Source organism: Sorex fumeus, unplaced genomic scaffold (genome assembly GCF_029834395.1).
Source record: "Sorex fumeus unplaced genomic scaffold, SorFum_2.1 ptg000077l, whole genome shotgun sequence".
NCBI lineage: Eukaryota > Metazoa > Chordata > Mammalia > Eulipotyphla > Soricidae > Sorex > Sorex fumeus.
Window position 1 is genome coordinate 6,606,068 of NW_026606134.1, and position 26,189 is coordinate 6,632,256.

At 44.6% G+C, this 26,189-nt stretch overlaps 1 protein-coding gene across 1 annotated transcript in view; it reads right to left on the bottom strand.

Moving 5' to 3' along the window:
• The window catches only part of ADGRA3 (adhesion G protein-coupled receptor A3), a 132,050-nt gene that overhangs the window by 21,971 nt on the left and 83,890 nt on the right, over window positions 1-26,189 (bottom strand). The window contains exons 9-12 of the mRNA XM_056130343.1: window positions 23,641-23,842; window positions 22,177-22,332; window positions 7,826-7,987; window positions 2,948-3,151 (exon numbers count right to left, since the gene is read on the bottom strand). Coding sequence (XP_055986318.1) covers window positions 2,948-3,151; window positions 7,826-7,987; window positions 22,177-22,332; window positions 23,641-23,842 — 724 coding nt within the window. The remainder of the gene's footprint in view (window positions 1-2,947; window positions 3,152-7,825; window positions 7,988-22,176; window positions 22,333-23,640; window positions 23,843-26,189) is intronic.

Sequence of the window (26,189 nt, forward strand, 5' to 3'; positions counted from 1 at the left end):
TAGAGAGGGTGGTGGACAGGGGTGTAAACTTCAGCAATGTCATAATACTTACACCTTTATACTTAAAAGTAGACAAGAAAAATGGCAGGGCTGGAAAGATAGATAGCAGGTAGGGAATCTGCCTTGCACATGGCTCACCCAGGTTTGATCCCGGCATCCCACATGGTCCCCCGAGCACCGTTAGGAGTAATTCCTGAGTGCAGAGCCGGGAGTAACCCCTGAGCATCACGAGATGTGACTCAAAAAGCAAAGAAAAAATAGAATTTTTAAAAAAGAAATATGTTCATCATTTATTGTGGGAAGTTCATAAAACGAAGAACAACAACAACAAAATCACCCAGGAACACATATTTAATTTGTTACATTTATCATGACTGTATACCTTATTTTTTGACACTTGGCCTTAAGCAAAGAACACAAAGATTATCATTTCAGTTAACCGTATATGTAATTTTAAAGTGCATGGATCAGAGCAAAGAATAGATATAAAGCCCCAAATCACAGCTCATAAATGAGAAGAGTCTCTCCTCCAGCCCACTGGCAAAGCCAGGGTTTGGTTGGCGAGTGTGGTTTGTTGTTGTTGTTGTTTTTTTTTTTTTTTTTTGCTTTTTGGGTGACACTCAGCGATGGAATTACTCCTGGTGGTGCTCGGGGGACCAAATGGATGCTGGGAATCAAAGCCAAGTGGGCCTCGTTCTAGGCAAATACCCTACCCGCTGTGCTACTGCTCCAGCTCCGGCGAGTGTGTTTTGATTGAGGATCTCAACCAGCCACAGGGAGAAGAAAGTGGAGTGGTCACCTAGCAGAGTCTCGGGGCGGCCCTTGTCATCCTGCTGATATTCCGAGTCTTACCTGGCATGTGGGGCACAAGGGCTGTTTAACCCAGGATCGGGTAGACCAAAGAGACTGTAATCATGAAACCACACTGCTACACAGGCGGTGCGTTAATTACTATCATCAGGGCTGTAGGCAGGGAGTGGGGAGAAGGCTGCGGAGGGAGGAAATACTTCAAACTAACCAACTGATCAACAGGAATCGTGAGCCTCTTCCCTCTGACTTCTACGCTGACATTTCAGAAGGAACGCTCATGTTCAAAGTGGACCCACACATGAAATGATCAGGATCAAAGATCTCGGGTAGTTTTTCCTTGCTAAATCCATGTTTTCTTCCCTATTTACAATGACATCAAGCTAAATATCACTAGTATATGAAGCTAAATAGCTTGGAGGATGTGAACTCAAGTACTTGCACTAGATTTTAATATTCTTCCCTGCGACAATCTGGACTTTGAGTGCTCTGTAATGTAATTAAATTTTCCTAATGTCTGATTTTTTTTATATCTATAGATCTCTAGCACTAAAAGGAGAATGAGTCAAAGTAGTAACACCAACAAACTTATGTAAATTTTCTTGAGTACTCAATTTTAAATGGACAGATGCTAAAATACTCAAAAATATTTCTTTAACCATATGGAAACTGTCAATTGATCAGTTATTAATCAGTCCGTCATTATGATTATCTATCATACTATAAAGGTTAACAGGGATCATATTTACCTTAAGAATGCATTTTTTTTTTCTTTTTGGGGTCAGATCTGGTGATGCACAGGGGTTACTCCTGGCTCTGCACTCAGGAATTACTCCTGGTGGTGCTCAGGGGGCCATATGAGATGCTGGGAATTGAACCCTGGTCGGCCGCATGCAAGGCAAACACCCTACCTGCTGTGCCTTCGCTCCAGCCCCAAGAATGCAGTTTTAAACTAAGCTTCGTTGCTAATTAATCTGGGCAACCAGTTTCTATTGACCAACATATACTGAATGTCTCATACTCTTGCCTGACACTCCAGCGTCCTGAGATTTACGATGAGACCATCATGATCCCTACCTTCAAATCTTCAGCATCTACTAAGGAACAGATGACTCCAAAAGAATAAACATGAACTAACATTTCTCGAGTGCTAGTTGTTCCGGGAACAGTTATGACTATAGATTCCCTTATTTAACCCTGTGAAGAACTTTTGAGTTCAGTCTCATTTCATGACTCTTATGGAACAGGAAAAAAAAAAAATGATGTTAGGGTTAAGGTATAAGTCCAAGTTTGAATGCTTTGAGTGGGCACCTGAATACAATTCTGGGTCACTGTTTCCATCGAGAGATCGCAATCCTACTCCCTGCGTCTTATGGCTTCTCACAGAACTCAACTCACCATCTCAGCGTGTCTCCCCACTCCATGGTCAGATGACATCTCGGAGTACCACACATCCTGTGTGCAGCACTAAAGGCCGAGCACTGGGGGTGTGGCCCTGGGGGTCCCTGGTACAGCTGGACCGGAGCAGGACCCCTGCCAGCCAAGCCTGCTAGGTAGGCGGGAACAGGAATGACCCTTGCCCAGACTTGCAAGGGCTGTTCCCCACAGAAAAGTCAATAAACATTTTTTATTTTGCATGCTAGCATTAAATACACATTTTTAAAAGGCATATTTGCATTTCTCTGTCTGTTCTTTTGGTACATCTTGCCTGATCAAATTTTTTTCCTGAAGACCCCAATGTTTTCATTGGGTTCAATGGGTACAAAGCCAAGAGCACACAGTACTTAGGGCCCGACAAGTACCTAAGGTCGTCAGGAATCAGGACAGAAATAAAGAGGAAGGCTGCTGAGAGTTGCAATATGCAATATTCATCTATACATCCCTCTATCAGTATGCCCAGAGAAGTAACATCGATATTCTTAAGCAAAGAAAATGATTCAAGGGCCACAACTTCCTTGGGCCAGTAAAAGCCATCACACAGCTCTTCCCGATCTGAATTTCTCTGAACAGCAAAAACACAATCTAAAAACACTCTGCTCTCGATACCTTTCAATACACTTAAAATTTTGGCCTAGCAAAACATTAAGAGTATACAAACACTGGGAAGGGTCTTCAAGATTTTGTTGCGGGAATGACATACCTTGAGTGCCAGGCTGGAAAATGTATTGGAGACATTGCACTTGAAGCTCAGCTGCTTATCCAGGGCCCCATCCGGGTCCCGCCTCCCATAGTCAGAGAGCCCCGTGCGCTCCGAGGCAGCCACTTTCTGGAACACGGTGCATGTCATCCCCGAGAAGCCGGCTGCCTTGATGACATAGGCTTCCAGGGCAATATTGGGCGAGTACTTCAAAAGGCAAGGAAATGGGTTATGAAAGTCACAATATGGAAGAGAAAAGCATCACCTGTTGTTGAGGTGCTGGGTCACAGCCCACACCAGACAGTGCTCCGGGGTTCCGCCTGGCTCTAGGGTCACAACTGGCAGCCAGTGCTGGGGCCAGGGGAACGGGGTAAGGCGCTGGGGGGGGACGACATGCAATGCCAGGATTCCAGCCAGACTGGCCACTTGCAAAGGCAAAGGTTTTAACTGAACAAAGACACAGTGGAAAAAACTAGCAACATTTAAAAAAAAAATGAAAGAGCTGAAAAACAAAAGGCTATCTAGAAACAGAAAGGATGCCCAGGTAGAAAAGAACCCAAAGGCACAGACTTCAATCACGATCACAAAGAATGTGAAGAGAACTTGGCAGGAAACGGGCTGAAAGCAGAAGTGCGTACTTAAAGGAAGAAAAAGCCGCCAGTCACATCAGCGGCTTGCCTGCTCCCCTGAACAGTGGTCACGCAGGAGGGGCTCTCTGGTGGGGAATGTCTCAACAGCAGCCTGGCCAACACCTTGGGCCACGGGCACTCCCCGGCTTTCAGAGGGAGATGGAATTAGCTTGGTGCATCAAGTTTCACGAGTAAAACCTTTCAGAGACTTACTGGAGGCTGATTCCTTGGCACGAAAGGGAGGTGCGAGTCCAAATACTAAAGGGGCCCTGTGTCTCTTCAGCGGCTATGTGTGGCTACATGTGCTCTGGGTGGGGAGTTTCCTCCCAACAGTTCTCCAGAGACCAGGCTGTAGGTCTCCATCAGGACCTCCTGGAATCCCCACCCTGTGAGCTACCCCTCTGGCCCAGGGGAGGGACTTTTAAAGCAAATCAGATGAGAAACAGATGGTGCCAGCACCAACAGAATGCAAACTTAAGAGTGAGGCTGAGGGGCTGAAGCAGTAGCACAGCGGGTAGGGCGTTTGCCTTGCACACAGCCGACATGGGTTCGATTACCATATGGTCCCCCGAGCACGCCAGGAGTGATTCCTGAGTGCAAAGCCAGGAGTAACCCCTGAGCATCGCTGGCTGTGACACAAAAGCAAAAAAAAAAAAAAAAAAAGAGGGAGGCTGAACTGTGAGGCCCCGGCTCTCTATCACAGCCTCCTGTGCTGAGGCCTGGTCTCTCCCAGAGGCCAGAAGTGACCAGTACGAATGGTGACAGGACTTCCAGCAAATTCTAGAGTCAACGCAGCCCTTCTTTTCTCTCTTACAGGAAGAATGAAGTCTGTGTCTACAAGACAAGGCACATCCCAAGTACTATCGATGGCCAAAATCATCTTCTCGTAGGTTGTAAAGAATACAGTTACCTTAAGTCAATTAGAAAGATTATTTTAAAATACAAAAAGAAGAGGGGGGAAAAAAAGAAAACAGAAGAGCAGAGAATTTGCCCAGTACCATCTATAGAATAATTGGTGGATCTCCAAGTTTTCAAGCACTGTAGCACTATCCTCCCACTGTTCATCGATTTGTTCAAGTGGGCACCAGTAACGTCTCCACTGCAAGACTTGTTACTGTTTCTGGCATATTGAATATGCCACAGGGAGCTTGCCAGGCTCTGCCATGCGGATGGGATATTCTCGGTAGCTTGCCGGGCTCTCTGAGAGGAATGGAGGAATTGAACCCGGGTCAGCCGCAGGCAAGGCAAACACCCTACCCACTGTGCTATTGCTACAAGTTTTCAAGACCAAAAAAAAAATCTCTGTGTTAGTTCTCACATAGTAAAAAAAATCTTACTGAACTCAATTACATTTGCAAGCAAATAATATAGATTCTAAAATTTCAGTTTTGTGTCAAAGACATATATATACATATATATGTGTGTGTGTGTATATATATATATACACACACACACACACACACACACACATATATATGTAAAACCATGACAAACGTGTGAGCCCTGAGTTACAAAAGAATTACCCTTTACTCAAAGACACAAACCCCTGAGTCCTCAGTGAAGAGATTTTCCCTTCTGGGTGCCTTGAAGCCAAATCAAATTATTAGCTGATTGGAGACAATGGCGGAAGGACGGTGACAATGGCAGTGGGAATGATGCTGGAATATTAAATGCGTATACAAATCATCACGAACAAGTTTGCAAATCAGTGTTTATATAAAACGTAGAGGGAAAATTTACATAAGTAAGCCTGACCTATTTCATGTAAACTACAAAATATATTAGCATGGAATTTCTTTAAAAGTTTAATTAATGACAGGAAGTAAGGCATGATTATTACCATAATGAGATCCAAATATAAAATAAAATTGAATGCAATATATCTTTTAAAAAAAATCTTTGCTGATTATCAGAAGCAGACACAGACTTCCCTGGAAGCTACTTTACATGCTGAAACGGTGTGCAAGTGCCCAAGAATCATTTTGGTTCTCTGAACTGAGTAAGAAGACTGGAGCCTGGGCTTCAAAATGGCCCTGCGTGGCTGGACGGGCTAACGGTAGCCACAACTAAGGCAATTGGACTTAAACAAGAGAGTAATTCTGAGAGCAAATCTTCCCTGAGAAAAACAGCAACCAGGCTAAATCTCTGCTTTATTTCATATTCAGGAAATAAAACATATCCTAAACCTAATTGAGCAAAAAGGAAAAATAAAATAGCACCATCATAAAAAGAATCTATCAATAGAAAAAATGAATAACTTTGAATCGTGTGAAATCATAGGCGGAAGAATCAAATAGTTTATGAACCCACTAAAATAATCAAGAAATGAAAATCATGGACCAAATCAGAATGTGACTGCTACAGGACTTATTTCTCCCACTGGTCACACGTTTTTGAAAAAGAAGAAATAGGGACACCGAGGAATTTAGAAGAGTTCGATTTAAGCATAAATAAAAAGTGCTACTCCTCAACTTAGTGAGCACTAAATAAATATAAATAGCTCTCTATCCCAAGGGTGGGTCTGATGTAAAATGCCAAGAGAAGGGGCTAGAGAGACAGTACAGAGGGGAAGGTGCCTGCCTTGCACGTAGCTGACTGGATTCAATCCCCAGCACCACCACATGTGATCCTGAGTCCCACCAAGATTGATCCCCTGAGCACTGAGCCAGGAGTAAGCCCTGAGCCCTGAGCACCACCGAGTATAGCCCGAAAAAGCCAATAGATTAGTAAGAGCTCAAGCAGAGTCCAGATTTCTTGAAACGGGAGCCTGATCAAATAATCAGATTTCCAAAGCAGTTTCAGAACCCCGAACAGGGTAGTGTAGGCTGTGGTCAGTGATGAGAGACAGGTCTACTGGGTTATTTTGATGTTTTCCCAGAGGATTAAACGGTGACCACCACTGTTCAACTGTAGCACTGTAGCACTGTCCTTCCATTGTTCAGCAATTTGCTCGAGCAGGCACCAGTAATATCTCACAACAAATTGTGAGACTTGTTGTTACTGTGTTTGGCATATTGAATACTTCACGGAGAGTTTGCCAGGCTTTGCCTGTTGGCTGGATACTCTCAGTAGCTTGCTGGGCTCTCCAAGAGGGGCAGAGGAATCAAACCCAGGTCGGCTGTGTGCAAGGCAAATACCCTACCCGCTGTGCTATCACTCGAGCCCACCACTGTTCAAATTAAAGGTTAAAAAAAAAAAAAAATCATTCCCGGGGCCAGGCAAATGCCTTAGTGGTGGAGTCACATTTGGTATGCAGAGAGTCAAGGGTTCAATCCCAAATGAAACAAAACACAGGAGTGAGCAGGGGTTGAGGAGATAGCTCGAAGGGCTGAAGGAAATGCTTTGCATGTGTAAGTTCCCGGTTCGGATCTGAGGCTTGCAGGGTGAGACCCAAAAGCCAACCAAAGAAAGGAATTTACGGGGCAGAGACAGCGCAGGGCTTAAGGCACATACATGCCTTACAAATGAAGGATCTCCGGCACCACGTGGTCCCCCAGCACTGCTGAGTCAGCCAAGAAGCCCGTGAGCACTGCAGGCTGAGGCCCCGGGGGAGGCAGCCCTTTGTCTCTGGGACACAGGCCCGAAGGGCACCACAGACTAAGCATCTGCACTCGGCCACCAGCCCCAGCAGCTACGAGCAGCCTCTGGCCCTCCACGGCACCCCCCACGGCACCGGCAAACCCTCCCCCACTCACCCCCATAAGTGATTTCCAAAAGGAGACAAAGACGCATACTCTGGAGCAAGCATGTCCTCTTTATCTTCCAGATCTTTTAGAGACTCTTCCTCTGCCCTCTCAGAAGGAATGTCTCCAGTGACCAAGAAATTTGGAGCCCGCTCAATAGCAAAACTAGTCTTTAAGATATTTACAAGCTAAGCTTCGGAGCCCTAGAGAGAGGCCAGCGGGTAGGGTGTTTGCCTTCCACGTGGTGGACCCAGGTTCACTTCCTAACATCTCACTAGGGTCCCCGAAGCCCTGCCAGGAATTAATTCCTAAGTGCAGAGCCAGGAGCAACCTCTTGAGTGAGCATCACTGGGTATGGGCCACCCCCCCAAAAAAAAATTAAATAAATAAATAAAATATAAAATTTTAAATAATAAAAATAATTTTAAAAAATAATTAAAATGTTTATAAACTGGACCGTCAGAGCAACGTGAAAGGGAAAGTCTTCATCTGCTTGTGGGCATCTCCCTGGAGGCCAGCGCTGGATCCCCGGCTGGCTTCCCACGGATGCCAGGCTGACGGCCACTTACCGTGGAGTACACGTGGGCGCCGCTGGCCAGCCGGTAGGTGGCGATACGCTGGAGACACTGCACAATCCGACTGCAGGCTTTTGCTTCCCTCTGTGCCAGCCACAGGACACGCTCGTCGGCCAGCATGATGTTACTGGCAATGTCCACCATGACGTCACCGAGCTAGTGGGCAGGCAGAAGAGAAAAGGTAGAGCGCTGAAACCGACAGGGATGGACAGACGGTTACTGGCAGCCTAAGGAGTCACCACGCCTGGCCTTCAGTCTAAAGTTACTGGCTGAGTCTGGTATGTGGGATGCAAACTGGATGGGGGGTCGGGGGTGGAGGTGGGTGGAGGGTGCAACTGCCTTCAGCAAGGTGCTCGAAGAGACATGACATCAGCTGGGAACGGACGGAGAATGAGTGTGTGTAAACACCGCTTCCTTCCTGCATCCCCGTGAGCTCAGTAACAGTCCTCGGAGGTACCTGCTGGCCGTCACGCACGCCAGAGTCCCCGTGTCCAGCTGTGCATGCCAGCGGCCACGTGGTGCGGGCCGGTGCAGCGCGGTGGTTCCCGACCTCGAAGGAACTTCTCTGGATCCTTCCAGCTCGGTGAACGCTTTAAGACCCAGTGCCGTAAAACAAATGGATGTGAAGAGGGCTCCCTTAGGTCCCATTTGTTTTATTTCTTTCATTTACTGGGTTCTTTTTATTAGCTCAGCTCACAGCTCAGAGTCCCCGCCATTCCTCAGGCCTTGCCAGCGACATGCTGAAAACGACCGTTGGCACTGGCTTGCCTGGACCATGGCGAGAGCACTGCAGGCCGGGCTAAGGAGGCTGTGTTTCGGGGGGGGGGGGGGGTCTGGGGGTTGGGCAACGTGTTTATGAGAGGGAGATCTATGGCGCAAAGAACAACAAAAGCATTCCAGTGGGAGGATCAGAGGATTTACGAGCGGCCTGTTCCTCTAATCAAGAAGTAAGCATTAAAGTCCTTAAGCCCGTAAGCCCAGCCTGAAACCCAGGCTGTTTTGGAGACATCTTTTGATCAACCCAGCTTCTCGAGCTTCTCAGCCCTGTCCTGCACCCAAAACGCTCTCTTTCCAGGATGCAGAATTATCAGGCCTGAGGGGGGTTGGCACCGACAGGCAGAGTTCACTTGGCACAGCATGGGGAACACTCCCCGCCCCCAGTCAGGGGACCAGTACAAGCACAGAGCCGAGGCGAGACTTCAAACCCTGACAAGCAGCCGGGCTAACCGCTTAGCCTGTCCGTGCCTTCCTTGATTTGTAACACAGGAATAATGGCAATCCTACCTTTTCTGAATGTCGTGAAGATTAAGTTCCACTCATAAATATTAAGACTCCTGAGATCGTGCTTGGCATACAGCAAGCACTGAAAAAGTGTAAGTTCTTTCCCCTTCTTTTTACCATTTCAATCCCGTGACAGGCTTCTTCTTGAAGACATCCAGCTCTGTACAGCAGGGACGGCATCTGCTTACAAGTGGCCACCCTAGGTCGATCCCTAGCATCTTAATATGGGGCCCCAAGCACTGCCAGGAGTAATTCCTGAGTGCAGAGCTAGGAGTAGCCCCTGAGCATCACTGGGTGTGACCCAGAGAGCCAAAAAAGAGACATCAGGCTCTAGAAGTGTTAACAGGTGTACATTTGGGCTGGAGAGACAGTAGTGGGTAAGGTGTTTGCCTTGTACGCACTGATGGGGATTCGATCTTCAGGACAGCAGCAAACAGTACCCCAGCACCAGCAGGAGAAAACCCTAAACACTACCAGATAGCTCTCCAAAACCAAACATGAAAGAGGTCTATTTTTTTTTAAGATTATGCTGTTTGTGATTCAATTTAAAAAATTTGACGGACTGGAGTGCATGCCTGGGTCCCAGGTTCAACCCTCAGAACTGCAGGGCTTTTTGCCAGGACCAAGACTGGTAGCCCCCACAGTGTCAGAGAGGCATCTCCCCACCAACAATGAGTGCAAGTAAGACTAAATAAATATGAGTATTCATAAATTATTTTTTTAATGAGATCATTTTAAAGTAGGGTTTAAGATAACTACCTATTTCAAGTTTCATCAATTAGAAATAGGATTTGTACCCACTCCAAAAAACTCCCATGGTTTAATTTCTAAGATTGATAGTATTATGGTTCTGTTCATAATAAATGTAGCCCTGGGAAAAAAATTTAGTATTGTTTCGGGGCCATACCCAGCCATACACAGGGCTCACTCCAGGCTCTGCATTCGAGGATCACTCCTGGTGTGGGCTGGGGGACCAGACGGCATACTGGGAAATCCAAACCAGGGCCAGCCATGTGCTTGGCAAGCACCTTCCCCTCTGAGCTATATCTCTGGACTAAAGACTGTGTCGTAGGCAGGAAGCTAAGTCGCGCTGGTGAAGTAGATTAAGAGAACCATTGTCTGGAACCTAAAACCAGTCCAAAGGCATAAAGACCTTTGACACACAAAAAAACACATCTCAGAAGCCTGCAAAACCAATATGACTGAGAACTGCAGGCTGGTGCACAGATGGTTTCCTGAGAGGCAGCTGAATGGCCTGGAAGGGAAAAGGTCCAGCACCGAGACAAGGGAAGAACAAGGAGAGGAACATCAAAAGTAGACGGGCTGCAGCTGGAGCGATAGCATGGCGGGTAGGGCATTTGCCTTGCACATGGCCGACCCGGGTTCGATTCCCAGCATCCCACATGGTTTCCTGAGCACCACCAGGAGTAATTCCTGAGTGCATGAGCCAAGAATAACCCCTGTGCATTAAAAAAGTAGTAGATGGGCAACACTCCACATTCTACCCCCTGGCAACTCCCTACCAACAGCCTGGGGTGGGAGAGCAGTCTGGCAAAACAACATCAACTAACTCAACAGAGGACAAGGGCCTGGCCCTGAGCCTTGCCTGCTGAGATGTGCACATTTTCATTCTAGAGCTCGGCTCCACTCTCTGGGGACCTGGAGGCACATCCCTGCTTTTTATGTGGATTTGGGGCTCTTTTCCTCTTCGAAGAAGCCCGTGTTCTCTCATGAGCATGCGTGTTTATCTTCCTTTTATTTCCCAAATAAACTGGTTCCACCTCATTATTTCGTCTCCTTCTGAAATTCTTCTACCACAAATGATGCAGGTCAGTTTCCCACATTTGGGGGAAGTGCAGGGGTCAGCACATTCGGAGAGCCAGGGAGAAGTCTCAGTCTGGGAAAGCCACCTTCGTGATGACGGTACAATACTGCCCCTTGCCAGGTTAAGTCTTTCTTTCAAAATTCTTTTCTGTGAGGGAAAGGCAATGGATGTGGAACGTATGGAGAAGTTTAGCACTGACTTTCCCGCAAAGAGCAATTCCTCACTCTAGCCGGAGCCCACAACACCTGAGAAATAAGGTGGCAGCGATCATTTCCCACACAGGGCCAATCAAGTAGAACCCAGGTGCAGTGTGACCACCGCCCGGTGGAGCCTGTGAGATGTGAGCTCGGTACCACGCAGGGGGCTCACTACCGACTCTCATCAGCCTGAGATTCCCCAGAAACTTCCCCAGCAACAGAGATGAGTAGAGAAGGAAGCAACATCCTTTCTCCTCACCACTCCAGGCAAAACCCCCTCCTTCACTGGTCTCACACAGGCAACAATGGGATTATCTTATCAACAAATCATGCTGATAGCCACAACTACATACTGTCTTTCAATCCCTTATATAGGAGGCAGAGAGATATTACAGGAGGTGAAACACTGCCCTTACATGTAGCCAACCCTGGTTCAACTCCTGGCACCACACACAGTTCCCGGAGCATCACCAGGTGCCAGTCCTGAGCACACGGCCAGGATCAGCCCATGAAATCCGCCAGGCCTGGCCCCAAAACCAAAACCCCACAACTTAATTAACTAATTAAACCTCACCTCTAACATCAATTTCAATGGTTAAGGCCAAATGTAAATGCTAATAAAGTCTTTGAAACAAGAAAGATGGGGATATGCCTGGGTTCCTAAGTACATAGGACCAACGCATTCAGCAAAACTGCTCTAACTTCCTCTGTAAGGCCCCAAACCCCTATCCAACCTAAAAAAAAAAAAAATTACTCTGAATTCAATCCTATCCCACACACAAAAATGAATTTGGAACTGAATAAAAATGTGGCTGCTACACTTTCCTCTAAGGAAACTTTATTTTAGACCATTTTTAGAGAACTATTCATAACAAGCAATACAAAATTAATGGTTTTGGTTCTGCTTCAGGGAGCATGTTTTGGGATTTGGTGTGGAAACATTCAAAATATGGTGGTGGGAAGGTGCAAAGGTGGTGGGATTGGGGTTTGAATATTAAATGTAATGAATTAGTGTGAACAACTTTATAAAAATAAAGTTAAATTTTTAAAAAAAGAATGTGTGAATGTCAGATCCCAAATCATGAAATACACTGAAGAATAGAAAAGAAGCACAGCACTCCATGGCACTAGCTTCTGTGATCTTTGCAGATCTGACTCCAACAGCAAAGAAAACAAAAGCACAACTGAACAAATGGGTTCCCTCAAACTGAAAGATGTCTGCATTGTACAAGAAACCAAACTAAAGCAAAGATATCCTACTAAATGGGAGAAAATCTTTACATATCATGTAACTGACAAAGCAGTAATACACAAGACATAGAAGAACTCACAACATTCACCAAACCCCCAGCAAATAAATGGGAAGTGATGCTGAAATAACACCTCATGGAAGCCACAGATGCTGGCTTGTGCATATAAAAATCTGCTCATTATCACCTATCAAGGGAATGCAAGCCGAAGAACCAGCTGACACACCCTCTCACACCTAAGAGAATGCCCTCCATCCAAAGGACCAAAATCAACAAATATCGTGGGCTATAAAGGAAAAGGAATCTGAGTCAAACACTCTTCTTTTGGCTCTGTCTCTCTTGGTAGGGATGCAAATTAATCCCACTTCAATGGAAAATGCTGTGGAAATTTCTCTCAAACTGTCACTGTCCTCCTGTTGTTCATCGGTTTGCTCGAGCCGGCCCAGTAACATTGTGTTTGGCGTACCAAATACACCACAGGGAGCTTGCAAGGCTTTGTCGAGAGGGCGAGATACTCTCGGTAGCTTGCTGGGCTCTCTGAGAGGGGCAAAGGAATCGAACCCAGGTCGGCCATGTTGGCTGCGTGCAAGGCAAACGCCCTACCCACTGTGCTATTGCTCCAGCCCTCTCTCAAACTAGAACTACCATATGAGCTAGTCATGTCACTCCTAGGTTTCTATCCAAAGAACAGAACTAAAGAAATGTTGACGAACGGGCTATTTACAAGAGACAAAGTCTGGGATAACTGAAGCACCCAACAGTTAGGCCAGTGGGTCAAGACACAGCGTGTATATACACAATGGACTAGTACTCAGCTACAAGGTGAAGTCTGGCTTTTGGGCACAACGTGGACAGAACTGGAGGGATCATGCTAAGAGCAGTAAGTCAGAAAGAAAAAGACAAACATGGATGATCTCACTCATGTGTGGAATATAATGAAGCGAGGAAAGAAAACAAAGGCAAAAAAAATCAGACTCAGACTCTGCAGAACTGAGGATGCCTAGACAAAGAGAAAGTGGGTGAAATTTTGGACACAGAGAGGCTTATCAGCTATGGTGGAGGGGTTCTGGGTCTTTGCCAGTGAGCCTGTGTACATGTGTAAAATCCTATCACTGTTCTCTTCATACTGCCCTCCTCTCATGTTTTCACTATCTTGCAAATACCTTAGGAGCAGGTACAATACAAAACCCTACTTATTACACCCTTATTCACTAGTATTACTCTGGTACAGAAACCCAGCGCTATATATTTACTCAGCTGCTGACTAAATATTTATTGAGGACCAAGGTGAGCCAGATGCTGTTGCAAGCAACGGAGATAGAGCAGTGAAAGAAATACCCCACTTCTATCTTGGAGCTGACATTACAGCAAAAAGAAAATACAAAACAAGTTCAGGAGAACGCTGAGGTCCCAGGAGGGAGGTGGGGGCTGGCTCCAGGCCACTGCAATAAAGTGACTACTGAAATTGACTAGATTACACAAAAGATTTAGATTCCAACAAAAAGAAAATTATGTTTGGGGTCGGAGTGGTAGTACATAGGGATAGGGTAGGGCATTTGTCTTGCATGTGGCCGACCCATGTTCAATCCCCAGAATTCCATATGGTCTCATATGGTGCTCCACTCACTGCTGGGAGTATCCCCTGAGCATTGCTGGGTGTGACCCAAAAAGCAATATATATATACATATATATATATTTGTTCACGTATAGTTTATTAAATATAATAAATTTAAATACATTGAATATTTATATCTATTAAATTCAGTATATTAATATTTTATTGATATTTCATCATTTACACTAATGCTACAATGGTTTAATGCACACATAATTCCAATACCCATCACTATATTTTATATATTTGATATATATTATGAGTAAACATTCTATACCTAGATGATGTATGCTCAATAAAACATACTCAATTATAAGTTCTCTAAGCATGCACAGAGGAACAGTGTCTAGAGGGAAAAAAACAATGTGCACACTTAAGAAGTTGTCAATCAACAAAAATAATCTAACCATCATCTGAGCCTTTCGTGTTAATCTTCCCTGATGGAAGTTTTTTGTAAAACTGGCATTGGAGATCACTGACCACAGATCGCCATGAAAGACATAATAATATGGAAGATGTCCAGAATGATGTAGAAATGCCAAAATGTGACATAGACTCAATACCTTGTAAGAAATGCATTTTCTGTGAAATGTAGTAAAATGAAGCACAATCAACTATGCCTGTAAGTACATGCTCTTTAAGAATATGTCGAGATGGTGATGACTGCGATGAGGAAAATACACAAAGTAATATATAGTGGGAATAATAAAATGCAATCCAAGCCCTGATTTTAACGGACTTACTTCCTATCAAGTGGCACCTCCCCCCAACCAGATGTCAAAGGATTAGTTAACAATCCTAAACATGTGTATTGCACACAATTCTTGGAAACAATAGTTCCTAGCACATACAAATCATATGAGCTGTGTTTCACTCTGACATGAAAGTCCCCAGCGGAGTTCTGAAGCTGACTCCTGAGCTAGAAATCATGGGACGCCCATCAGCCACACACTCACTGAAAATGTAATCACATGTCCTCACGGAAATTCAGAATCACTAGCACCATTTATCTAAGTTTTTGCTTTCTATCCTTACCAACTGTTAACTCAAATCTGAACACAAAAACAGGAAAAGGAGATGATGTGGCAAAATTGACCCTCTAGCTATCAGAGAAGGAAATCCTTTTCTAAGCCACCAAATCTAAAAAGATTAAAAAATAGATAGATAGATAGATAGATAGATAGATAGATAGATATAAAATACTGTTCCACTCTACAGCACTACCAGGATATGTGATGTCTGCAAGGGGAGCACAGTAGTAGTAAACACTATTCACATGTTTTCAAGTTTTCATCAGAGACTTTAAGAGATACAAACTCCCATTGGAGAGACACTTCATCACTCGGGGAAAATTGCTTATTCTGTGGTCAAGGTTCAACTGCTATGACACAAGCACATAACACCAGCACATTTAATGCGTGCTACCAACTGTGAAGAAAGGGAACATCCTAAAGAGCTCTACAGCTATTTTGCTTATTGTCTAGTTCCAGTGGGTGACGAACGGAGGGAAGAGATGTGTGATAGAAGAGTTCCTGGGAAGGTGAGCATGGAAACCTCGCTCTCTGCCTCTACGGCTCATGTGGAAAGAGCTCTGAATCCATCACAGGGGCATTGAAGGGCACCAAGAGAAAAACTGTGGCAGAGAAATTCCACAGGATTTTTAAAAGTATTCCAGGACCCTGACACACAATGCCAGGGAACCTGCTGTCAGAGCCAGAAAGAAGCACACCTCTCCTCAACATCATTCCCTCGAAACCCTTCCCAGCCACAAAAGGGTCCAAGGAGGAGTTAGAGAGACAGTACACAGGTAAGCCTAAGTGCGGCCCGGTTGGATTTCCTGCACAGAGGCAAGAATAAGCTCTGACCACAGTTGCATGTGACCCAGAACCAAGAAACTTCTAGAGGATCTAAGGAATCAAGACATCTATCCTCTCACCTGCTACTCTGGATGGGGAGGTGCTACTGAAAATGTGCATATATACTTGGTCAAGGGCAAAATGGTCAGGAAGGAAGGAAACGCATGAAGAACAAACACTCTGGGCCACGGTAATGTGCTCCAATCACCTGCTACAAGAGACCATTCCAAGCTCTTCTTGTCGCTTACATTTGGAAGGATGAGCAAATTCTTCTGTAATTTAATACAGCTGGACCACACAAAGTAATAAGATAGCACAGAAACTAGACTCAGTGGCACTTGATTTTAATGTCACAGGAGTAAGGTACAATACTGAAGATTTTTTTTTATTTTGCAGTACGAATTTTAGTACTGCTCTGAGTTCAGACTGCAACCCTTTCACTGACAAGTTAGCTGTCTATAAGCATATAGTTAGCTTCACCATTTTCTCCTAAGACTAAGTATCACCCTGAGATTATATCCATCGCAAAGTATGTTCTTCATCAGATCACTTTAAATGAAGGAACTGGCTCCAGTAGTGGAGTATTAAGTGTGTATCTGTTAGTCTTAAGTAGATTCAGTGCCCCAGCTGCCTGGGGAGGCTGCAGGCTGTCTCTGCAGCTTGCCTGGTTAATATTCAATAGAGGCCCCCTCATCAGCAAGCACGGAAAGGGCTAATTTTCATGATATTACTGTGGTGCTAGAGAGACGTAATGACGACCACGGAGGTAGTGGTGGCAGGAGTGGGTGTGACTGGAGCACACAGGACGGGGAGGAAGAATTTACATTTATTCTTGGTTTGCTTTAAAACAGGAGAATTCGAGACAGCACAACAGAAGAGAATCTTTGATTCAATTTTTAAAAGACTTGTAAATCTTATACTGCTCAAACAGTAGATCTGAAAAATTTGCACCACACACACACACACACACACACACACAAAATAGCTCTGGTAATGGTTAACCAGATTTGGTGCAATTATCTCACAACACAGGCTCACACAAACACAGAACTCAACATTGTACACTGAAACCAATAGAACATTATGTGTCAATGATATTCCAACTGAAAAAAAAAGAAAATATCAATCAAGAAATAAAAGAATTACAAGTGAATGAGACAGAAGACAAGTGAAAACCCCACATCAAATGACAGAGAGGTTGATTCTTGACATGTTTCTACACATACAATGAAGGCAGGTTCTCGATAATGAACAGGATATTTCCTCTAGGTAGACAAAGCTGATTTTAATGCAAAATTTTTAATTACATGGGGAACAGTATCAAGAGAGGCAGAAATAAATAGGCAGGTACATGGAAAAGCTTAATTCTTTTGATTCCTATCATTCTCCCAACAGAGTGGAATCTTTCTCTTTCAGATTAAAATATGTATGTGACTTTCCCTTTCTGGAACCAAAGAAGACCAAATAGCCTGGACATGTCTGCAAAAAGTGAAAATAGCCAGTCAGAAAACCAAGGCTCCTTCAGAGGCCAATAGCAAATTAAAAGAAGTAACCCAAGATGCATTAATGTGGAACTGCTATGATGCTCAAGGATAAAGTGCTGGCCCCCAGGAAGGACCAAAGACCACAGCATAAAGCCGGTCACCCAAAGGGGATGCCTCCAGGGCAAACCAGCATTAGCTCACCTCAAAGGAGGAAGTAAGAAAACTTCAGGGAAGGAGGGTGTCAGGAAACTTGAAACTGGCTTGTCTAGACCTTGTCAGGGAGGCAGAACATGGCTCTTTCCCCAACAATTTGCCAACTCTCTGACCTTCATCCAGAACTAGGTTCAGACCACACCACTCCTCAGGTCTGATGAATCTCAAGCTGAGACTGAATTTTAAGGTTGTACTCTGACCCTACTGTGCCTCTAAATGTAAAACAGCATCACAGGGAAAGATAATACCTTAATCCAGACCCTTTGCCACCCACGTGAATGAACGCTGTTCTGTTGTTCTGAAGATTTCATTCATATGTAACCAGAAATAGTAAAAATATGCAAGGCGTCTTATAAGGGAGCAGTTAAAACCATTCTTATTTTCTGGTGACAATCTATAAAATTTCACATTGCCAAGTGCAAAATTGTATGAATGGATCCATAAGGGAACCAGAGATGAGATCTACATTTTAAGCTTTTTTAAGGGCCACGCCCAGCAACGTTCAGGGGTTACTCTTGGCTGTGTACTCAAGAACAACTCCTAATGGTGCTCAGGGGACCATATGGGATGCTGGGGATCAAACACGGGTTGGCCACATGCCAGGCACACACCCTCTTACCTGCTATACCATCACTCTAGCCCTCTCTATATACAACTCTATAAAAATGTGACCATATCAAGGAAAACATAATACAGACGAGTAACTTGATGTAAAATACTCAAGCTCCTTTTGGAGAGTAATATATTGAAAATGGTACGGTGGGCCTATTTAAAAGTTCCATACATTTGAGAAAAATTATGGGAGAAATGTTGACATAGAGAATTTGTTATTAAATTTTCCAAAACTGAGGAAGCAACTAGCAGAGCAAAAGCAAGGAAAGGAGGGTAGAAGGCATAGAGAAGAAAGGAGAAAAGGAAAGGCCAAAGGGAGGAAAGGAAAGGACAGAGAAATCCAGCTGGGGAACAGAACTGGGGAAGCCTCCGAAAAGCTTTTAGTTATTAATGAGAATATTCTCTCTCCTACACTTTTGGGAACTTCCACTGAAAATAGTTTCCAGAAAGAATTCGAATGTTAAATCCAAAAGGGGAAAACTTAATGGTAAAAGATGGGAAATAAAGACCCACCGTGGTCCTCGAAGCCTGTGAAGATGCCTCAGATGTTATCACAGGGAATGGCAGAGAGGTAAATTCTCAGTCCCAACTAACTAACTCAGAAAGCAGGGTCTGAGGCTCCGCAATCTCTATTTAACAAGCCCTCTGGAAAACTCGAATGCAATCTGGTGGAAAAACAGTGTTCTAAAACGGATAACAAAAACAGATGTTGGGTCTCTAAAAAGTTTAACCATACAGAAAAGTCTGATGATCCAATACAGAGAATTAAATAATAGCAAAAACCAAAGCAAAAAGAAGAACATTGCACAAATGCATATGATTACATTTTAAAATTCAGAAATGGGGAGCTAAAAAGATAATACAGCAGACAGGGAGCTTGGCGTGCACGTGGCCAACCTGGGTTCTATCCCCAGCACCCCTGGTGGTTCCCCAAACCCAGCGAGGCGTGATCCTTGAGCACCAAGCAAGCCAGGAGAAAGCCCTGAGTACTACTGGGTATAGCAAAACAACAACAACAACAAAAACAAAAATAAATGCATAAATTAATTTTAGAAAGAACATTACATTTTGAGGTTCAGGCTCCCACTGGTGATTCTTGGGTCAGTTGTCCAATGAAACAGCAAGTGATACGGAGGTCCCCGCACCCCCCACCACCCCAAGCAGAGCTCTGGAGTCACACCTGGCAATACTCAGGGGCTCCCCTCGAGAACTTGAGTGTGCTGTGCTCCCAGTCCCATTTTTTTAAAAAAAAATCAGTTAGGCATACAAAGGTGTCCAGCACACATGCAGTAAAACAAGTGTGGCGGTGCCTCACTCACCAATTAAAACTGGAGCACAGAAACCAAAGCTAACCCATACACGCTTCCCGCCTCCTAAAACACACATGCTGTTCCATAGGAATTCCTGTCTGTAGGTAATAGGAAACAGGCCCTGTGGGCCCTGGAAGACCACTGTGAGCTGTGTTTAAGATCCCATGGAGGGGGCAAGGAGAGGGCATGGGGGTTAAACGGCTGCACACACTGACTGGGTTTGATACCCCATGACACTGCATATGGTGCCCTGAGCATGGCCAGGAGTGAGCGCAGAGCCAGGAATAAGCCCTGAGCACTGTCAGGTGTGGCCCCCAAAATACAAAAATCCCAAAATATAGACCATGAGGGTCTGGTGGCTTAAAGGCTTTCAGCCCCTCCTCTAAGACAAGCAAAATCACAGGCTAAAAAGCAACTGCTTTACGATAATTTAATTACAAGTTACCCAGAAACGAGCAGCCCTGTGACCATAATATAAACATCCGTTTACTTGTCCAACTAGACAACGGTACACTGCGTACATTCAGGGTAATTTTAACGTAATTTTATGCTGTGGTAATTGCCTTAAAATGGAGCCTCTAGACCTCATTTTTTTCCCCTCTTTTAATTGTTTTAAACAGTCAAGTTTATGGCCTGTGGTTTAAGTTTCTGAAGAGTCCCATAGGATGGCTGTCAGCCTCAGGATAATGTTCCCTTTGCGCCTCTAGTATTCAGTGCCAAGTATCCTTCCCTCTGCTCCTTCTTGTCAAATGAAAGAAGTTGGCATCACCCATTTCCATTGTAACTAAAATGGGTCAGAGGATATGGCTCAAGCAGTACAATACAGATCTTACATGCAGAACACCCTGGCCTCAATCCCCAGAACAGCCTGGTCCCACACTACACACACACACACACCGGCACCAGGAATATAGTGGCCCCTAAGCACAAAAGTATTTAATTATCTTTACATAAAAAAATATAATTAAACCCCTCCCTCCTTCCCTCCTGGGACAGTCAATGAAGCTACAAGCCTCTTCTTCAGTTTCTAGATAACTGAAGCACTTTTTTTTTCTTTTTGGGTCACACCCGGTGATGCACAGGGGTTACTCCTAGCTCTGCACTCAGGAATTACTGCTGGCGGTGCTCAGGGGACCATATGGGATGCTGGGAATCAAACACAGGTTGGCCATATGCAAGGCAAATGCCCTACCTGCTGTGCTATAGCTCCAGCCCCATAACTGAGGCATTCTTGCTTATAAAAAGGAAGACCCCAGTTTCTCCAATCAAAAGAGTGCCCAATTTCCAAATTCTGAGCGATAGCACAGCAGTAGGGTGTTTGCTTTGCGTGCAGCCAGCCTGGGCAAGCCGGGTTTGATTCCTCTACCCCTCTCGGAGAGCCCGGCAAGCTACCAAGAGTATCTCGCCCGCACAGCAAAGCCTGGCAAGCTACCAGTAACATATTCAATATGCCAAACACAGTGACAAGTCTCAAAATGGAGACGTTACTGGGCCCGCTCGAGCAAATCATGGAACAAAGGGAGGACAATGTTTGTTTTTGTTTGTATACAAACTCTTAGTTTGTTGACTATTTTGCTAGTTCCACTCCTATTTCCTCTGATACACACAAACTCTGCAAGGTAAACAAGACAAAGTTATCATCCCTGTTTGGAAAATCCATCAAGGACCTGTAACTCATGGAACTCCTCCAGTCTCAATCAAGGAACTTCTACCTCAGCACCCACCGATGTGAAAACGTCATCCCACACATACAGGCAGACAGTGAGATGTACCCCCAAGCTACAAGCTTACAAGCTGGCACATGAGTCAATGTCCCTCAAATCAGAACAGAGCATCATGGGAAGAAATACAGATTACATGATGCAAAATATTTTCTCTTGTCCACACTGCATATTCACTGCAATTACTCTAGTGACTACAAACATCCCACTTCCATGAATGACTTATAATCATGTGGGCAGCTAACCTGTGATTATAATCAACAATGGAGAGTATTATGACCACAGAGCCCAAGCCAGAAGGCTCTAGGGAAATCACCATGGGAATCCGGCTTTGACCCAGCAACATGCTTAAGCGGCAGGACAGCTCATTCGAAAATTGTGGGCTACAATCAAGTGGTCCACAGACCTGAGTGCCCTGACAGAAACAAAACTATTTCCCTTTCTTTAACAGCATACTAAGGACTAACAGATGAGGCTGTGATCTCAATACTGATGACAAAATGCAAAACACTAATATTCTACCAAAAAAAAAAAAAGGTTCTTAGGGAAATAACACTGCAGAATCAGAGTTGTCCTGTATGAGGAAACTGATGGACTTGACTGATTAGTCTACTTCTGCCCCACAGCTTAAGTCCTTCCCGAACACCCACACAGGACATGACACTATTCTAGAAATCAAACAGAATCTGCAGAAAATGTCCAGATCACAATCAGGGTTCCAGGCTTTAGGGGTTCTGTTTCCAGCTTTGTAGAGACCAACCTGGGCCATGGAGTACCATCCCTGGTCCTCAGTCTGTATGTTGGCCAGCCTGTTTCTTTCTGTGCCCTGAATTTGTGCTGAGTTCACTTGTTAATTTCTAAAATTGTTACCCCTCTGCCCCCGCCAACAAAACCAAATGGACCCACTTTATCTCATGACCAGCTATGGACGTAGTTCCACAGGTTATATTTATAGTACCCATCTGAACTAGAAAAATTACCTCTTTGGATTTCTCTTCTTTGGTAAATCTTCCAAATTTTTCTATCATTTCAGCCACAAATATAACATCCATCTTGTCAGAAAAGTTGGCGGCCTCTACCGTGTAAGCCAGCAACTGCCGGGCTGTGGCCACAGCATTGGTGAGATTTAGGGGCATCTACGTGGAAAAAAGAGAGAAGAGGTTTGCAAGTCAACACACAGCAATGGCTTCGCCAAAAGTGGCTTCTTTATTAATTTATTAGCCTCAAATCCTTTTTCAAATCTGAGAAAATGTGAATTTTTAAACACTCAGCATGAAAGGATTTGGGTAGTGGGGGGCGGTAGACAGAGAATGAAATATATTTCTATTTAAAGACACCTCAGGAAAGCACACTGTACCATTTCATCCTCGGCTCATCGCTTCCTCCACAGGCTCCATCCCAATAGTTTAGTGAAGCCTTTCCGGAGTATTCCAATTGAGAGAGATCAATACCCTGGAACTGCTACTGCTCAGGAGTATGAGCCACTGGCTTAACACTTACCATACTGCATGCACGGCTGCCAATGTTTTACATGGATCTAGTAAAAAATATTTGACTGATTGTATTTTTATTTATTTTCACTGAATCACCGTGAGCTAGAGCATTACGAAGCTGTTCATGATTGGGTTTCAGTCATACACTGTTACAACACCCATCCCTCCACCAGTGTAATTTCCCAGCACCAGTGTCCCCAGTTTCCCTCCCACCCCTCCAAACCATCCCCCACCCCAGCCCACATCTATGGCAGGAACCTCTATTCTCTCTCTTTCTCTTTCTCGCCCTCATTTTTTGCATTATAGTTTGCAATACAGGTGCTGAAAGGGTATCACGTATACCCCTTTCCCTATTTTCAATACTCAGTTCTTATCCAGACTGATCATTTCCAACTATTGTTGTCATACTGGATCCTCATCTATCCAACTACCTACTTACTGACATTTTAAACACACCAGCCATGGGTTGGGGGCGGGAGAGGGGAGAAGAGATGCTTCAAGGAGCATCAGAAAGTCTGCATGAAGAAAATCATCCACCTTCCAGCCACTTGTCATCTGCTGGGACTTTGAAAGACTCACGTAGCAGGTGGGAAGCTAGCTAATTGGGGAGGAGGCTGCGTGGCTTGCATAGGTGAGCTCCAAGTCCCCCGAGTTTGGGGTTTGATGCCCGGCAAGCATCTCTTCAACTCCGCTAGCATGACGAGGCGGGACCCTGGTGGTGTGCAATCACCCCTGGGAGGAGCCCGTGGTTCCAATGGCAAAGATGAGGAACACAGCACACAGCCTCAAATTAAGGGAGAAGGTGAGGCTCACCCCGAACACTGGCCTAGAATAAACACCTACTCCTTAACCGTAGCTTGTATGTCTATATAATTCTTTGAAAATCAAGGTACTTGGTTTGAATCGCATGTTTTACAGACACACCTGGCAAAGCAGAAGGCATCCCTTTACCTGATTGAACATATACAGCACTCGAGTGACGTCGTTTGCATACTGACATCGAGAGTAGTTGTCATCAGCCCAAAACCCGCCCCGATCACAGCGGCGCCAGGCCTTCCTGGTGTCCTGTGTGTTCCCAGGGTAGATGCCACTGCTGGGGCTGTTCCTTGTGCACTGAAGATACGCCGTGATGCCCGCCAGCGTCCGGGGCCACCTGAAAGACAAACACACCACATCCTCAGACAATGGCTCATCTGCTCATCCTCTCTGCAGCTTGGGACAAAGAGAGGACTGAAACATGAGAGAGACAGTCCAGGGGTTAAAAGGCAACCCTGGCATACAGACAACACCAGATTCTCTCCTGGGAAATACACCCGGTACCCCAATACTACCAGGGGTCACTCCAGAGTACAGAGCCACGAATGGCCTCTGAGTTCCTGCCAGGTAAGGTTCTCCCCAAAAAACAAAACCCAAACAAGTCATGTCTCATCACAGGAGAAAATTCAAGGAGAAGACATAAAACTCCTTTAGAAATAAAGAACAAGAGGGGCTGGAGTGGTAACATGGAGATGTTGGCGCTTGACTTGCACATGGCCAACCTAGGTTCAACCCCCGGCACCACATATGGTCCCTCAAGTCTGCCAGGAGTGATCCCTGAGCTCAGAGAAGCCCTGAGCACAGCCAGGAGAGCTCCAGCAGCGGGGAGAGGGGGGAGTGGTGGAGAATTACCGGACAATACCACTTTAAGCAGTCTGACAAGCACACATCCTTTTTCATAACAAAATACATTCTAAACATTGCTAAAGGTTTTAAAAATGAATTTATTTTTAGTTTGTTTTGCTCTGTTTTGGGAGCCCCACCAACTCTTGCAACTCTATTTATGCAACCACGTGGTATTTAAAATTCATGTGTGGTATTTAAAATTTGTGTCGTTTTCCACTAACTTGGTAGTCACACCCACAAAACTGCCCGTGGCGCCATATAATCTCACCAACAGCCATGATCCAGAGACTCAAAAATAAAGCTCCCAGAAAAGAGCAACATAGGCCTCACCCATGAGTGAATCTGCTGTATAATTGTAGTCTAAATTTTAGAACTCCTGAAGTGTGTGGCCGCAAATGTGGCCACTCAACCTCTCATACTTTATACCACTGATGTATCAAGCTTTGGGGGGCATAATTTGGGATTTGGGGCAGAAACATTTGAAATATGCTGGTGGGACTGATGTTTCAATATTAAATGTAATGAATTTTTATGAACAACTTTTTATTATAAAAATAAAATTTAGAAAATACAATCCATGTCCAGGTAACAGAGTTTGGTCATCCACGGGAGCAGTCAGTGATTGGACAGAAATAGCCACTATGGCAGCTGCAAGACTCCAGTTCCTGTTCCTATTCTCGTCCTGGGGACACAGGCCCCTTGGTGGCACCCTGCAGTCTGGGGCCTGGATTGTGTCCACGAAGTTAACCTGCTTCCTTGACTGTCTGAGATGCATTGGGCTTATGCTGAACATCTGGCTCCTTTCCGGGAGTCAGAAAAACCGGTTTCTGCCCTGCAGTGTGAAGACACAGCCAGTCCCCACTAGGAACCTGAGCTGCTGCCGAGACTCCCCTGGGTAGGAACAGGGCAGGAAGCATCTGTCTTTTCCTGGCCAGAGGTGGGAGGGAACATAAAATCTAGGCGGATACCCCGGGCATCAACTCAGCCCACCCGGGGCCATATTCCCCTGTGGTCTAGCTCTGCTCTTCACTGTAGCTCTACAAGACTTCACGTGTGACTATAATACACCACATCCTGTATTTCTTCCGACAATTTCCGCACTGAAATTTCCTAAAGACCTCCCCTACACACACACACACACACACACACACACACACACACACACACACCACACCTTTACCTCGGACATCACTCATAAGGCATGGGACCACAGAATCCCAGAGGGGCAGGGGGAAATTTTTGCTATTTGAGTTCTATTTCTCCAAAACTGGGAAGGAAATGGCATACATTTAATAAAAGTTACAGCTGACCCCTCGCCTGGGAACTGTTAAATTATATTATCAGTCACAGCAGAATATAATTCATTGCCAAAAACTGCATAAATAGTTCAAGCAACACTAAAGAGAATGTTAATAATGCAGTGGAAATTTAATTATGTAATACTTTGAGGGGTGTCAAAGATAAATAATTCATTCATCAATTAAATAGGTATCTTTTTTACATGTAAAATACATAAGAAGTAAAAATAGAAAATCTATCAGAAACAAAAACCATGGTACAATTATAAAAATTCGTGAATACAGAAAAATCTAACAACTATTACAGAGTATAACAGTCAGTCCACACAGAGACTTATCCTGATAATAATAAATGCTTATTTATCTCTACTTGCCATGAGGTTTTAAAGAAAAAAGAACAATTGGCAATAATTTCTTTTAACAAAACAATAAAGAAGTAGCTGAGTAGAAGATGAGTTTTAGATTTTGCCCATAAACCTTGAATGTGAAAGAACAACACTTACAGAGTTTTCTTACCCTTATTAAAATTGGATTACACAT